Source organism: Oncorhynchus tshawytscha, linkage group LG16 (genome assembly GCF_018296145.1).
Source record: "Oncorhynchus tshawytscha isolate Ot180627B linkage group LG16, Otsh_v2.0, whole genome shotgun sequence".
Lineage (NCBI taxonomy): Eukaryota > Metazoa > Chordata > Actinopteri > Salmoniformes > Salmonidae > Oncorhynchus > Oncorhynchus tshawytscha.
In genome coordinates this window covers 22,013,399-22,030,779 of record NC_056444.1, presented here as the reverse complement: position 1 = coordinate 22,030,779, position 17,381 = coordinate 22,013,399, and the positions used below count along the sequence as shown (strand labels likewise).

Here is a 17,381-nt window from a genome sequence, read left to right as displayed (position 1 = left end):
ACTCCCTAAATTGTATCAGCATATCGATTGCGCAACCAGGGCTGGTAAAACCTTGGATCATTGGTATTCTAACTTTCACGACGCATATAAGGCCCTCCCCCGCCCTCCTTTCGGAAAAGCTGACCATGACTCCATTTTGTTGCTCCTTGCCTACAGACAGAAACTAAAACAAGAAGCTCCCGCACTCAGGTCTATTCAACGCTGGTCCGACCAATCTGATTCCACTCTTCAAGACTGCTTCGATCACGTGGACTGGGATATGTTCCACATTGCTTCCAACAACAACATTGACAAATACGCTGATTCGGTAAGCGAGTTCATTAGAAAGTGCATTGACGATGTTGTTCCCATAGCAACGATTAAAACATTCCCAAACCAGAAGGATTGATGGCAGCATTCACGTGAAACTGAAAGCGCAAACCACTGCTTTTAACCAGGGCAAGGTGACTGGAAACATGACCGAATACAAACAGTGTAGCTATTCCCTCTGCAAGGCAATCAAACAAGCTAAGCGTCAGTATAGAGACAAAGTAGAGTCACAATTCAACGGCTCAGACACAAGAGGTATGTGGCAGGGTCTACAGTCAATCACGGATTACAAAAAGAAAACCAGCCCTGTCACAGACCAGGATGTCTTGCTCCCAGGCAGACTAAATAACTTTTTTGCCCGCTTTGAAGACAATACAGTGCCACTGACATGGCCCGCAACCAAAACCTGAGGACTCTCCTTCACTGCAGCTGACGTGAGTAAAACATTTAAACGTGTTAACCCTCGCAAGGCTGCAGGCCCAGACGGCATCCCCAGCCACGTCCTCAGATCATGCGCAGACCAGCTGGCTGGTGTGTTTACGGACATATTCAATCAATCCTTATCCCAGTCTGCTGTTCCCACATGCTTCAAGAGGGCCACCATAGTCCCTGTTCCCAAGAAAGCTAAGGTAACTGAGCTAAAGGACTACTGCCCCGTAGTACTCACTTCCGTCATCATGAAGTGCTTTGAGAGACTAGTCAAGAACCATATCACCTCCACCCTACCTGACACCCTAGACCCACTCCAATTTGCTTACCGCCCAAATAGGTCCACAGACGACGCAATCTCAACCACACTGCACACTGCCCTAACCCATCTGGACAAGAGGAATACCTATGTGAGAATGCTGTTCATAGACTACAGCTCAGCATTTAACACCACAGTACCCTCCAAACTCGTCATCAAGCTCGAGACCCTGGGTCTCGACCCCGCCCTGTGCAACTGGGTACTGGACTTCCTGGCGGGCCAGGTGGTGAGGGTAGGTAACAACATCTCAACCCCGCTGATCCTCAACACTGGGGCCCCACAAGGGTGCGTTCTGAGCCCTCTCCTGTACTCCCTGTTCACTCACGACTGCGTGGCCATGCACGCCTCCAACTCAATCATCAAGTTTGCGGACGACACTACAGTGGTAGGCTTGATTACCAACAACGACGAGATGGCCTACAGGGAGGAGGTGAGGGCCCTCGGAGTGTGGTGTCAGGAAAATAACCTCACACTCAACGTCAACAAAACAAAGGAGATGATTGTGGACTTCAGGAAACAGCAGAGGGAGCACCCCCCCTATCCACATCGATGGGACAGTAGTGGAGAGGGTAGTAAGTTTTAAGTTCCTCGTCGAACACATCACGGACAAACTGAATTGGTCCACCCACACCGACAGTGTCGTGAAGAAGGCGCAGCAGCGCCTCTTCAACCTCAGGAGGCTGAAGAAATTCGGCTTGTCACCAAAAGCACTCACAAACGTCTACAGATGCACAATCGAGAGCATCCTGTTGGGCTGTATCACCGCCTGGTACGGCAAATGCTCCGCCCACAACCGTAAGGCTCTCCAGAGGGTAGTGAGGTCTGCACAACGCATCACCGGGGGCAAACTACCTGCCCTGCAGGACACCTACACCACCCGATGTCACAGGAAGGCCATAAAGATCATCAAGGACAACAACCACCCGAGCCACTGCCTGTTCACCCCGCTATCATTCAGAAGGCGAGGTCAGTACAGGTGCATTAAAGCAGGGACCGAGAGACTGAAAAACAGCTTCTATCTCAAGGCCATCAGACTGTTAAACAGCCACCACTAACATTGAGTGGCTGCTGCCAACACACTGACTCAACTCCAGCCACTTTAATAATGGGAATTGATGGAAATTGATGTAAGCCACTTTAAACAATGCTACTTAATATAATGTTTACATACGCTACATTACTCATCTCATATGTATATACTGTACTCTATATCATCTACTGCATCTTTATGTAATACATGTTTCACTAGCCACCTTAAACTATGCCACTTTGTTTGCATACCTTACATTACTCATCTCATATGTATATACTGTACTCGATACCATCGACTGCATCTTGCCTATGCCGTTCTGTACCATCACTCGTTCTATACCATCACTCATTCATGTACATATTCTTTATCCCTTTACACTTGTGAGTATAAGGTAGTAGTTTTGGAATTGTTAGGTTAAATTACTCGTTGATTATTACTGCATTGTCGGAACTAGAAGCACAAGCATTTCGCTACACTCGCATTAACATCTGCTAACCATGTGTATGTGACAAATACATTTGATTTGATTTGATTTTTGATTTGATTTGAAAATGCAAATCAATCCCAGAATAACAGCAAAGGACCTTGTGAAGATGCTGGAGGAAACAGGTACAAAAGTGTCTATATCCACAGTAAAACAAGTCCTATATCGACATAACCTGCCACTCAGCAAGGAAGAAGCCACTGCTCCAAAACCAATATAAAAAAAGCCAGACTAAGATTTGCAATTGCACATGGGGACAAAGATCATACTTTCTGGAGAAATGGCCTCTGGTCTGATGAAACAAAAATAGAACTGTTTGGCCATAATGACCATCGTTATGTTTGGAGGAAAAAGGGGGAGGCTTGCAAGCCGAAGAACACCATCCCAACCGTGAAGCATGGGAGTGGCAGCATCATGTTGTGTGGGTGCTATGCTGCAGGAGAGACTGGTGCACTTCACAAAATAGGTGGAATCATGAGGCAGGAAAATTATGTGGATACAGTGAGGGAAAAGGTATTTGATCCCCTGCTGATTTTGTATGTTTGCCCACTGACAAAGAAATGATCTGTCTATAATTTTAATGGTAGGTTTATTTGAGCAGTGAGAGACAGAATAACAACAAAAAAATCCAGAAAAATGCATGTCAAAAATGTTAGAAATGGATTTGCATTTTAATAAGGGAAATAAGTATTTGACCTCCTCTCAATCAGAAAGATTTCTGGCTCCCAGGTGTCTTTTATACAGGTAACGAGCTGAGATTAGGAGCACACTCTTAAAGGGAGTGCTCCTAATCTCAGTTTGTTACCTGTAAAGGACACCTGTCCACAGAAGCAATCAATCAATCAGATTCCAAACTCTCCACCATGGCCAAGACCAAAGATCTCTCCAAGGATGTCAGGGACAAGATTGTAGACCTACACAAGGCTGGAATGGGCTACAAGACCATCGCCAAGCAGCTTGGTGAGAAGGTGACAACAGTTGGTGCGATTATTCGCAAATGGAAGAAACACAAAAGAACTGTCAATCTCCCTCTGCCTGGGGTTCCATGAAAGATCTCACCTCGTGGAGTTGCAATGATCATGAGAACGGTGAGGAATCAGCCCAGAACTACACGGGAGGATCTTGTCAATGATCTCAAGGCAGCTGGGACCATAGTCACCAAGAAAACAATTGGTAACACACTACGCCGTGAAGGACTAAAATCCTGCAGCGCCAGCAAGGTCCCCCTGCTCAAGAAAGCACATGTACATGCTCGTCTGAAGTTTGCCAATGAACATCTGAATTATTCAGAAGACAACTGGGTGAAAGTGTTGTGGTCAGATGAGACCAAAATGGAGCTCTTTGGCATCAACTCAACTCGCCGTGTTTGGCGGAGGAGGAATGCTGCCTATGACCCCAAGAACACCATCCCCACCGTCAAACATGGAGGTGGAAACATTATGCTTTGGGGGTGTTTTTCTGCTAAGGGCACAGGACAACTTCACCGCATCAAAGGGACGATGGATGGGGCCATGTACCGTCAAATCTTGGGAGAGAACCTCCTTCCTTCAGCCAGGGCATTGAAAATGGGTTGTGGATGGGTATTCCAGCATGACAATGACCCAAAATACACGGCCAAGGCAACAAAGGAGTGGCTCAAGAGGAAGCACATTAAGGTCCTGGAGTGGCCTAGCCAGTCTCCAGACCTTAATCCCATAGAAGATCTGTGGAGGGAGTTGAAGGTTTGAGTTGCCAAACGTCAGCCTCGAAACCTTAATGACTTGGAGAAGATCTGCAAAGAGGACTGAGACAAAATCCCTCCTGAGATGTGTGCAAACCTGGTGGCCAACTACAAGAAATGTCTGATCTCTGTGATTGCCAACAAGGGTTTTGCCACCAAGTACTAAGTCATGTTTTGCAGAGGGGTCAAATAATTATTTCCCTAATTAAAATGCAAATCAATTTATAACATTTTTGACATGCGTTTTTCTGGATTTTTTTCCCTCACTGTATATTGAAGCAACATCTCAAGACATCAGTCAGGAAGTTAAAGCTTGGTCTCAAATGGGTCTTCTAAATGGACAACGACCCCAGCAAACTTCCAAAGTTGTGGCAACAGGGCAACTGTTGTCAGGGCAACAAAGTCAAGGTATTGGAGTGGCCATCACAAAACCCTGACCTCAATCCTATAGAAAATTTGTGGGCAGATCTGAAAAAGCATGTGTGAGCAAGGAGGCCTACAAACCTGACTTAGTTACACCAGCTCTGTCAGGAGGAATGGGCCAAAATTCACCCAACTTACCCAATGCTACCCGAAACGTTTGACCCCAAGTTAAATAATTTAAAGGCAATGCTACCAAATACTAATTGAGTGTATGTAAACCACTGGGAATGTGATGAATGAAATAAAAGCTTAAATAAATTTCACATTCTTAAAATAAAGTGGTGTTCCTAACTGACCTAAGACGGGAAATTTGTACTAGGATTAAATGTTGAGAATTGTGAAAAACTGAGTTTAAATGTATTTGGCTTAGGTGTATGTAAACTTCCGACTTCAAATGTAAAGGCTATGAATAATGAAGATGTGAACTCTCTTGGTAGATATTGTGGTCTGCAGCTTATGATAAGGTACTCTACCTCAGACAAGCAATACCTCGAGATTTCTTTAATATTAGACATCGCGCACCAGCTGTTATTGACAAAAAGACACTCACCCCCACCCCTTGTCTTACCAGAGGTAGCGTCTCTGTTCTGCCGGTGCATGGAAAATCCCGCTAGCTCTATATTGTCCGTCTCTTCATTCAGCCAGGTCTCGGTGAAACATAAGATGTTACAGTTTTTAATGTCCCGTTGGTAGGATAATCTTAATCGTAGGTCATCAATAATATTGTCCAATGATTGCACGTTAGCAAGAAGAATGGAAGGCATTGGGAGTTTACTTGCTCACCTCCGGATTCTCAGAAGGATCCCCGATCTGCGTCCCCTTTTCCGTCGTCTTTTCTTCACTCAAAATGCGGGGATCTGGGCCTGTTCCAGTGAAAGCAGGATATCCTTCTTGTCGGACTCGTTAAAGGAAAAAGTGGTGAGTAATCGCTTTTATGATGTCCAGAAGTTATTTTTGGTCATAAGAGACGGTAGCAGCAACATTATGTACACAATAAGTTAAAAAATAAGTTACACAAAACACACAAAAAATACAAAAGAGCACAATTGTTTGGGAGAAGGTAAAATGTCAACCATGTAATTACGTGCCATTTTCCACTGATGGTCTTTGGTAGTAATAGTCCAAAATCAAGCTTTTAGGTCTAGAATTGTGATTTGAATTGAAGGTTTTGATGTTGAGGTTAGTATTCTGCATAAGTCCTTGCTTAAAAAATGAATGTTTATCTAGATTTATCCAACTCCAATTCTATATTTTTTCTGTATCTCTCTGTTCTCTCGCATGCGCTCTCTCTCGCAAATTCAGATTGCTTTATTGGCATGAAATACAATTTGTAGATATTGCCAAAGCAGTACAGTGGTGCGGCATTTCAGTAAATACTGTGCAATGTGATGAGGATAATGAAATACACTTCATTTTAGTTGTAATAATAGCATTTGAATAAATAGTACATACAGGATAATCATGTATACAGGTACAACACTACTGATGTTGTATTGTGTAATCTTCGGTCAAAACATTTAATTAGATAAAAATAAAATTATAAAAAACAAATAGAAAGAGTATGTCTGATGAATAATAAACAACATGTACATGGATGATGGTTCCACTATGTATTAACAGTAAGTTATATACAATGTAAATCATTCAGCAAATTAATATTCATGGGATGTCCCTCAGACTATGGCAATCATATACAGTTGAAGTCAGACGTTTACATACACCTTAGCCAAATTATCTTCCTGACTGATATCTTGAGATGTTGCTTCAATATATCCACATAATTTTCTGTCTCATGAAGCCATCTATTTTGCGAAGTGCACCAGTCTCTCCTGCAGCAAAGCACTCCCACAACATGATGCTGCCACCCCCGTGCTTCACGGTTGGGATGGTGTTCTCCGGGTTGCAAGCATCCCCCTTTTTCCTCCAAACATAACGATGGTCATTATGGCCAAACAGTTCTATTTTTGTTTCATCAGACCAGAGGACATTTCTCCAAAAAAGTACGATCTTTGTCCCCATGTGCAGTTGCAAACCGTAGTCTGGCTTTTTTATATCGGTTTTGGAGCAGTGGCTTCTTCCTTGCTGAGCGGCCTTTCAGGTTATGTCGATATAGGACTCGTTTTTGTCACGACTTCTACCGAAGGTAACTCCTCTCCCAGTTCGGGCGGCGCTCGGCGGTCGGCGTCGCCGGTTTACTAGCCGCCACCGATCCCTTCTCCCTTTTCTGTTTGTTTTGTCTGGGATTTTTTTCACACCTGGTTTCATTTGCGTTTATTTCTGTGTGTATATAGGGTACCTGTTGCCTGCCTTAGTTCTTGCGGGATTAGACTTCTGTGTATTGCGCTTGATTGTATTTGATGTTTGTTGTTTTCACTATTACGCACGTGTATGTAAAGTGGCGGAACTGTGTTTGTTCCTCCGTGCGTTTCCACGAGTATTCGAGAGCGTAGTTTTGGGATTTTCGTCTGCAATTTTTGTAATGGTGGACTATATTATTAAATACGCTTCTCAGACATCCCTGCTCTTCTGCGCCTGACTCCTACACCTCTCACCGAGACGCACGTTATCACAGTTTTACAGTGGATATAGATACTTTTGTACCTGTTTCCTCCAGCATCTTCACAAGGTCCTTTGCTGTTATTCTGGGATTGATTTGCACTTTTCGAACCAAAGTACATTCGTCTCTAGGAGACAGAACACATCTCATTCCTGAGTGGTATGACGGCTGCGTGGTCCCATGGTGTTTATACTTGCGTACTATTGTTTGTACAGATGAACGTGGTACCTTCAGGCTTTTGGAAATTGCTCCCAAGGATGAACCAGACTTGTGGAGGTCTACAATTTTTTTTCTGAGGTCTTGGCTGATTTCTTTTGATTTGCCCACGATGTCAAGCAAAGAGGCACTAAGTTTGAAGGTATGCCTTGACATACATCCACAGGTACACCTCCAATTGACTCAAATGATGTCAGAAGCTTCTAAAGCTATGACATCATTTTCTGGAATTCCCAAGCTGTTTAAAGGCACAGTCAACTTAGTGTATGTAAACTTCTGACCCACTGGAATTGTGATACAGTGAATTATAAGTGAAGTAATCTGTTTGTAAACAATTGTTGGAAAAATTACTTGTGTCACGCACAAAGTAATTGTCCTCACCGACTTGCCAAAACTATAGTTTGTTAAATAGAAATTTGTGGAGTGGTTGAAAAATGAGTTTTAAATGACTCCAACCTAAGTGCATGTAAACTTCCTACTTCAACTGTACATATGATATTTGCAGTTTCTCCCTCACCCAGAATATTTCCCAGCTTTATGTCATTAGTAAATGCACAGAAGATGGGAATTGATTGAGATATTTTCTTTAAAAATATTATCTTATTTGGGAGTATTTCTCACAGTAGAGGAAATGGTGCATCTCTGTCTCTACCTCCCCTGTCGTGCAGTGACCACATAGACGCTCCTCTTTGCGTAGCCATGTCGCTTTGTGTCACCCCCTTTTCTATAGCCAATTGGTGGTCGCTGAGCCTGTATTTGGTTGGGGTCTGTCTCTGTTTTGTAGCTCTGACAGTAGAGATATTCTTCCAATTTTTATTCTCTTTTGAGGGCCAAATAGCAATTTAGTTTATTGTGTGTTTTTCTTTTCCCAATTTGTCAAAAAGGTTTTCATTTCTCTGACAGTTTGATTGATTTCTCTGTATGTTTGAATAATAGGTTTGTTTAGTGTTTTTAACAGTTGACATTCACAGTTCAGCTCTTTGGTTTCGAGTATTTTGAATTCTAAGGATGTTTTGGGGCTTAATTTCAAATGATGCCAAAATCTTTATATTTACAATTAAAGGGAATCTTCCGAGTTCCACTCTGTATGCATTATTCTGTACTTTCTTTTGGATATTTAGGACAATTATGCAGAATTCTGGATGTAGATCTTCTATTGAGTTTTTCTCCCAATGCTTACAATCATAATTATAGGTTGGACCCCAAACCTCGCTTCCATATAGTGCAATTAGTAAAATTAAACTGTTGAATATTTTGCACCAGATTTGGATAGGAGTATATATTTTTTTGAATTGTATTGTTATGGAGTAAAATGCTTTGCGGGCTTTTTATTTTAGTGCATTCTCTGCCAGACCAAATCCAACAGAGGCACTGATTTTTATTCCCAGGGCATGTTTAACCATGGTATTTCCTCATTTGAGTGTCTACTGCTCTGATTCCTGGCCTTTTTCTGGAAAATCAAGACTTTGGTTTTATGAAAGTTGATGTTGTAATCCCAAAGAATGTTAAGTTGTTCCTGTAGACCTTGTTCTGTTGGTGACAGTAGGACAAGGTAATCTCCTCTCTCTGTGGTTCTCTCTCTGTGGCTCTCTCTGTGGCTCTCTCTCTCTCTCTCTCTGTGGCTCTCTCTCTGTGGCTCTCTCTCTGTGGCTCTCTCTCTGTGGCTCTCTCACTCGGTAGCGCTCCATCTCTCTGTGGCTCTGTCTCTCTCTGTGGCTCTCGCTCTTTCACTCTCTGTGGCTTTCTCTGCCTCTCAGAGCAGAGGAGGTGGGGGGCTGCGGCGGTCCATAGCCTGTGTGTCTACTACAGTCCAGACAGGGGTCTGCGTCCAGAGCTTGGATCTCGACAGGGGTCTTATCACACACACACACACACACACTGTTTAAGGCCCAGCAGATGTTTAGTTCTGTTGTGTTTTCTCACTCTGAGCTGGACTGGAAGACTCCATTTCCAGCCTACATTGTGGTGGGTAGAGAAAAAAATTGTCTTGGCAGAGATAGATGAGAGGGCTGTGGTTGGCTGCACCCCGGCTGTTTCACAAATGTAATACGGAGACAAAAAGAGAAATGTTCCCTTTTTCCCTCGTTACGGTCTCAGTGATTTTCTAAAGTGGTAGAGTGAGCGAATGTTGGAGGATCTGTACTAGGGACATTCTGAATCAGATAATTCTACTTCTGTTTTCTGGAGAATAGATTTTCACCAGTGCAGTATTTTCAAAGTGTATGTGTGACTCACTTCACATGTTCTCTCTGAGACACACTGCTGTGATTGGCTTCACATCACCCACTCACACTGGTCTCTCTCACTATTTGTTTCTCCTTCCTTGTTGCTCACTCGCTCTCGGACTCACTTTTCTAATCTCTCTTTCTTTCACTCTCTCCATTCTCATACACATTTTCTTTCACATGTAATCAAACAATCCTCCCCTCTCTCCCTCTCTGTCTCTGCCCCTGCTCCCACGCCATGTTATCTGCAGTTTGGCAGCGCTTGCCAAGGTGACTGGAACATGGTTTATGTGGAGGAGTCATTGACAGACACACAGTGTGGTGGCACGGCTAGCCTGGCACCACACTGAAGAGACAGGGTGGCACAGAGTGGCACAGACCAGGAACCACACACCAATTCCCTCCTGATAGGATCCAGCTACAGCTTACAGACACAGGGGCACACTGGAGGGGGTTCACAACTGGCAAGGAATAAAGCAAGGAATTACTGTCTTTGATATTAAAATGGACATACCTGTACCATAGAACATAACCTATCATTTGCAATTCATGAGTTCAGTTTCAATTAATCTCTAACAAAGCTTGCACAGTGTATTGATGTATAATTTGCTTTGCTTGGTCTATTAGATTGGATGAATATAGTTAATAAACAGCCAGAGGTGTTGGAGGTACAGTTGATTGCAGCATATAGTCTAAAGGGTTCTTCTGGACCTCATGAAATATTGATTGATATCCACTTCCTTCCTGGTCAGCAACACCCAATCAGCAGTCCTCTGCACTCTACTGTGTCCTCATCTTACCGCCACACATTTCCGAGACCAGCTGACTCCCATCCATTATTAATGACCGGAGTCTAAGTGAAAAACACCCCCCAAAGTATCCATTTACACCCATTTCCAAAAATATCTGAAAACAGGATGTCGGAAGCAAATTGGATAAATAATTTGGATTAAGAAGAGAGGTGTTTTTTTTGCAGAGAAACAAGCTAAATGTTTAGCGCTGTGCAGTACAACAAAGCAAACACTGAATTGTTGTTGTGAACATGTGTTTTCAACAGACACTCTCAGATTGTCAAAGCGATATGAGACAAACATATTCTATGTTTCAGGATGGGTGAAACAAGACACACTCTTCCAACACCCACAGCATACTACATATAATTAAGTGCCTTCAGAAGTTATTCATACCCCTTGACTTATAAAATGTTTTGTTGTGTTACAGCCCGAATTCAAAATCAATTAGATATGTTTTTCTCACCCATCTACACACAATGCCCCATAATTACAAAGTGAAAACATGCTTGTAGACATTTTAGCAAATGTATTGATCATGAAATACAGAAATATCCAATTTACATAAGGATTCACACCCCTGAGTCAATACTTTGTAGAAGCACCTTTGGCAGCGATTACAGCTATGAGTCTTTCTTGGTAGGTCTCTAAGAGCTTTTGTTGATCATTGCTAAATAACCATTTTCAGGTTTTGCCATTTTTTAAAGTAGATTTAAGTCAAAACTAACTTATCCACTCAGGAACATTCACTGTCTTCTTGGTAAGCTACTCTAGTGTAGATTTGGCTAAGTGTTTTAGGTTATTGTCCTGTTGAAAGGTTAACTAATCTCCCAGTGTATTGAGGAAATCAGACTGAACCAGGTTATCCTTTAGGATTTTGCCTGTGTTTAGCTCCATTCTGTTTATTTTTTTATACTGAAAAACTCCCCAGTCCTTAACGATTACAAGCATACCCATAACATGATACAGCCACTACTATGCTTGAAAATATGGAGAGTGGTACTCAGTAATGTGTTGTATTTTATTTGCACCAAACATAACGCTTTGTATTCAGGACAGAAAGGTAATTACATTGCCACATTTTTTTTGTTGCAGTATTACTTTAGTGCCTTGTTGCAAACTGGATAATTTTTTAATATATATTTTCTTCTGTACAGTCTTCCTTCTTTTCACTCTGTAATTTAGGTTAGTATTGTAGAGTAACTACAATGCTGTTTTCTCCTATCACAGCCATTCAACTCTAACTGTTTCAAAGTCACCATTGGCCTCATGGTGAAATCCTTGAGCGGTTTCTTTCCTCTCCAGCAACTTAGTTAGGAAGGATGCCTTTATCTTCGTAGTGACAAGGTGTATTGATACACCATCCAAAGTGTAATCAATAACTTCAATATGCTCAAAGGGATGTTGAACGTTTTCTTTTTTCACCCATCTACCAAAAGGTGCCCTCCTTTGCGAGGCATTGGAAAACCTCCCTGGTCTTTGTGGTTGAATCTGTGTTTGAAATTCACTGCTCAACTAAGGGACCTTCCAGGTAATTGTGTGTGTGGGGCATGCAAAACACCGTTATTGCAAACAGAGTGAGTGCATGCAACCTATTTTGTGACTTGTTATGCAAATGTTTTAGGGTTGCTATTATTTAGGTTTGCTATATCAAAGGGGTTAAATACTTATTGCCTCAAGATATTTCTCATTTTAATTCATTTGCAAAAATGTAAAATAAAAAAACATAATTCCACTTTGACATTATGGGGTATAGTGTGTAGGTCAGTGACCAATACATCTCGATTTTATCTATTTTACATTAAATTAAAACGTCAAATGGGAGTGAATACAATGTACAGTGCGCCTTCAGAAAGAATTTAAAACACAGATTCAACCACAAAGACCAGGGAAGCACCTATTGGTTGATTTTTAAACCTAACGTTGAATATCTCTTTGGGTGTGGTGAAGTTATGAATTACACTTTGGATGGTGTATCAATACACCCAGTCACTACAAGGATACAGGCGTCCTTCCTAATTCAGTTGCCGGAGAGGAAGGAAACCACTCAGGGACTTCACCATGAGTGCCAATGGTGACTCTAAAACAGTTACAGAGTTTAATGATTGTGAAAGGAGAAAACTGAGGATGGAACAGCAACATTGTTGGTTCTCCACAATACTAAACTAATTGACAGAGTGAAAAGAAGGAAGTCTTTTGAGAATAAAAAATATTCCAAAACATGCATCCTGTTTGCAACAAGTCACTAAAGTAATACTGTAAAAGAAATTGGCAAAGCAATTAACTTTTTCCCTGAATAGAAAGTGTTATGTTTGGGAAAAATCCAATACAACACATTACTGAGTACAACTCTTCATATTTTCAAGCATAGTAGTGGCTGCCTCATGTTATGGGTATGTTTGTAATAGTTAAGGTTCTGGGGAGTTTTTCAGGATAAAAAATAAACAGAATAGAGCTAAGCACAGGCAAAATCCTAGAGGAAAACCTGATTCCATCTGCTTTCCACCAGACACTGAAAGATGAATTCACCTTTCAGCAGGACAATAATCCAAATCCAAAGGCCAAATCTACACCGGAGCTGTTTACCAAAATGACATTGAATGTTCCTGAGTGGCCTAATTACAGTTTTGACTTAAATCAGCTTTAAAATCTACGGCAAGACTTGAAAATGGCTATCTAGCAATGATCAACAACCAACTTGACAGATCTTGAAGAATTTCAAAAATAATTAAAAAAGACTGTGCAAATATTATACAACCCAGGCATACAAAGCTCTTAGAGACTTACCTAGAAAGACAGCTGTAATCGCTGCCAAAGGTGAATCTAACATGTATTGACTCAGGGGTGTGAATAATTGCATAAATGAGATATTTCTATATTTCATTTTCAATAAATTTGTAAAAATATGTTTTCACTTTGTCATTATGGTGTGTTATGTGTAGATGGGTGAGGCAAAACAATTGATTTAATCCATTTTGAATTAAGGCTGTAACACAACAACATGTGGAATAAAGGGAATGAATCATTTCTGAAGGCACTGAATGACCTAGTATGGACCATAGCCAGAGAGACTATCCTTTTCCTCACCACTGTCTTCTCCTGTTGTTTCCAGGTACGAGCCTGACGATGATCCCCCGAGCACAGACCTTCCCCAGCTTCCTCTCTGAACAGACAGAAGAAGAGCAGTCCTCTCAGCACCAGGAAGAGGCACTTTCCCCCTCCAGTGGCTATGGCTCAAACTGCAACCAGGGGATGCTCCAATGACAAGCACTTACAGGACAAACCTGGACATTCCAACACTTTAGAAGGCTGTAGAAATATGTATAGGAACATGTATAATATGGCATTGTATGTTAATAAATTATGACGAGTGTTAATTGTAGAGCGGTACATATATATATATTATTCTAGACTTTTTTGTACCCGTTGTGAGACAACATAGGCTAAAACAATTGCACCAAAAATATTTCTCTTGTAGTTTTCAAAAGGGAGACATACTGTACGTGTCATAGTGTTTGCGAGTACTTTGGGTCCTTTCACTGTAAAGTCCCTTGTTTGAAATGTCTAAAGTTTATGCAGATTGCAAAGCAATGCTGAAAAGGGTTATGTTTGTAAGTTGTTAATGTCTTGTGACTGAAGGTCCAAAAAATTGGAATGTGTTTTTCATCCTTTAATTTTCCCCACACTGATGTTCTGACACCTGCTGGGGCCCATTCATTAGGGAAAACTTGTAACGTTCTGAAATATTTGTGGGCTTTTTAGTTTACCTGCAACAAGCACCACGTCCCTCTATTCAAAATGGTTTGCCTGTTCACGAGTACAGGTCTGAGATAGACATATTTAAAAATCTATACAAATCATCCCAAATTCCAAACGCATGAACAAAACCATACAATGAAAATATTAACAAATCTGCCTAGCACCTATAGGCTATATCTAAGTCCAACTTGACTAGGACCTACAGTATAGACTATAGCCTATTTAAGGCTGACCCTTGTGAACAAGCAGTTTATTTGGCTTCTGTCTGGAGCACTCAGACTGTGACCATGCTTGGTCTGACTATTGATGTTTTCCAGACCTCTCGCCCTGTCCTCCAGCCACAGTATGAAGTGCCTTCTGACGCATGCAGACTGCAGAGTGTGACACTACTGTACCAGACACCCACAGGCTTAATCTCTGTCCCGGGTCCGTGTCTTTCATTATTCTAGTATATCTATGCCCTCGGCTCCTCTTAGGTGCAAGACATTCTGAAAATAGTCTTGTCCAATTTAAACAAAAAAAAGACTTGTCGTCTGTCATTATCTGAGAAAAGATATGATCCACAAATTCACAGATCGTACGAACACAGAGTCAATGTTCACAAGAAAAGACAATCATTTTATTGAGGTATACGGATGAGCAAATCAGTCGAAACACTGTTATCCTTTTGAGCTACTTCCTTTCTTTGTTGTGTGAATTATTTTGGTCAACGTTTGAATATTTATTTTCATAGGAGATAGATATGTTTATATGGAATCCCAGAAACATCCAGGGCACATTATAAAATAATATCTATGAATATCATACAGTGGGCCAAAAAATATTTAGTCAGCCACCAATTGTGCAAGTTCTCAAACTTAAAAAGATGAGAGAGGCCTGTAATTTCCATCATAGGTACACTTCAACTATGACAGACAAAATGAGAAAAGAAATCCAGAAAATCACATTGTAGGATTTTTTATGAATTTATTTGCAAATTATGGTGGAAAATAAGTATTTGGTCAATAACAAAAGTTTCTCAATACTTTGTTATATACCCTTTGTTGGCAATGACACAGGTCAAACGTTTTCTGTAAGTCTTCACAAGGTTTTCACACACTGTTGCTGGTATTTTGGCCCATTCCTCCATGCAGATCTCCTCTAGAGCAGTGATGTTTTGGGGCTGTTGCTGGGCAACACAGACTTTCAACTCCCTCCAAAGATTTTATATGGGGTTGAGATCTGGAGACTGGCTAGGCCACTCCAGGACCTTGAAATGCTTCTTACGAAGCCACTCCTTCGTTGCCCGGGCGGTGTGTGTTTGGGATCATTGTCATGCTGAAAGACCCAGTCACGTTTCATCTTCAATGCCCTTGCTGATGGAAGGAAGTTTTCACTCAAAATCTCACGATACATGGCCCAAATTCATTCTTTCCTTTACACGGATCAGTCGTCCTGGTCCCTTTGCAGAAAAACAGCCCCAAAGCATGATGTTTCCACCCCCATGCTTCACAGTAGGTATGGTGTTCTTTGGATGCAACTCAGCATTCTTTGTCATCCAAACACGACGAGTTGAGTTTTTACCAAAATATTTTGGTTTCATCTGACCATATGACATTCTCCCAATCTTCTTCTGGATCATCCAAATGCTCTCTAGCAAACTTCAGACGGGCTTGGACATTGTACTGGCTTAAGCAGGGGGACACGTCTGGCACTGCAGGATTTGAATCCCTGGCGGCGTAGTGTGTTACTGATGGTAGGCTTTGTTACTTTGGTCCCAGCTCTCTGCAGGTCAATCACTAGTCCCCCCTGTGTGGTTTTGTGATTTTTGCTCACCGTTCTTGTGATCATTTTGACCCCACGGGGTGAGATCTTGCGTGGAGCCCCAGATCGAGGGAGATTATCAGTGGTCTTGTATGTCTTCCATTTCCTAATAATTGCTCCCACAGTTGATTTCTTCATACCAAGCTGCTTACCTATTGCAGATTCAGTCTTCCCAGCCTGGTGCAGGTCTACAATTTTGTTTCTGGTGTCCTTTGACAGCTCTTTGGTCTTGGCCATAGTGGAGTTTGGAGTGTGACTGTTTGAGGTTGTGGACAGGTGTCTTTTACACTGATAACAAGTTCAAACAGGTGCCATTAATACAGGTAACGAGTGGAGGACAGAGTAGCCTCTTAAAGAAGAAGTTACAGGTCTGTGAGAGCCAGAACTCTTGCTTGTTTGTAGGTGACCAAATACTTATTTTCCACCATAATTTGCAAATAAATTCATTAAAAATCCTACAATGTGATTTTCTGGATTTGTTTTCTCATTTTGCCTGTCATAGTTGAAGTCTACCTATGATGAAAATTACAGGCCTCTCTCATCTTTTTAAGTGGGAGAACTTGCACAATTGGTGGCTGACTAAATACTTTCTTGCCCCACTGTATGTTTAGATCTCACAGTTACACACAATTTGCTGTTTGTTTAATTACTGTATATTATAAGTGAATCAATTTAACCTTAACATGGGTTGGATTAACAAAGAAAGTGCCCTTCTACTAAAGGTTCTCAGTATCTATCTGATACAATGATAACTAGGTAAAACTCACTCTTGCACACCTGTGTTTAATGTAATTAATCCATCTCTACTATTTTACACAACTGTAAAGGGAGAAAGTAGTTCCATTTTGTTTGTGATGAGTGTTTATACAGTTGTGGTAGGGAGAGAAAGTAGTTGTAGTTTGTTTGGAGTATTTATACAACTGTGGTAATGAGAGAAAGTAGTACCAGGTAGTTCTGTGACATTCATTATTTGTTGTTTTCCACTTTACATGTCTTTCTCACACTGTTTATGTCAGCCACATCTTGTTTGAATATAGTATAGAAATAGACAGTAGACGTTTTCTGTCTTCAATGGTACTACATTACCAGTGGTGGGAAAAGTGCCCATTGTCATACTTGAGTAAAAGTAAAGATATCTTAATAGAACACTTCTCAAAAGTGAAAGTCACCCAGATAAAATTCTACTTTAGTAAAAGTCCAAAAGTATTTGGTTAACTATACTTAAGTATCAAGAGTAAATGTAATTGCTAACATTTACATAAGTATAAAAAAAAAGCTAAAGTATAAATCATTTCATATTCCTTATATTAAGC

General features: G+C 41.3%; 1 protein-coding gene across 1 annotated transcript in view; it reads left to right on the top strand.

Moving 5' to 3' along the window:
• The window catches only part of dok6 (docking protein 6), a 77,002-nt gene extending 61,870 nt beyond the window's left edge, over nucleotides 1-15,132 (top strand). Inside the window, 1 exon segment of the mRNA XM_042298978.1 lies at nucleotides 13,619-15,132. Within this exon segment, the coding sequence (XP_042154912.1) occupies nucleotides 13,619-13,770 (152 nt within the window). The 3' untranslated portion in view covers nucleotides 13,771-15,132.
• The last annotated feature ends 2,249 nt before the right edge of the window (nucleotides 15,133-17,381 follow it).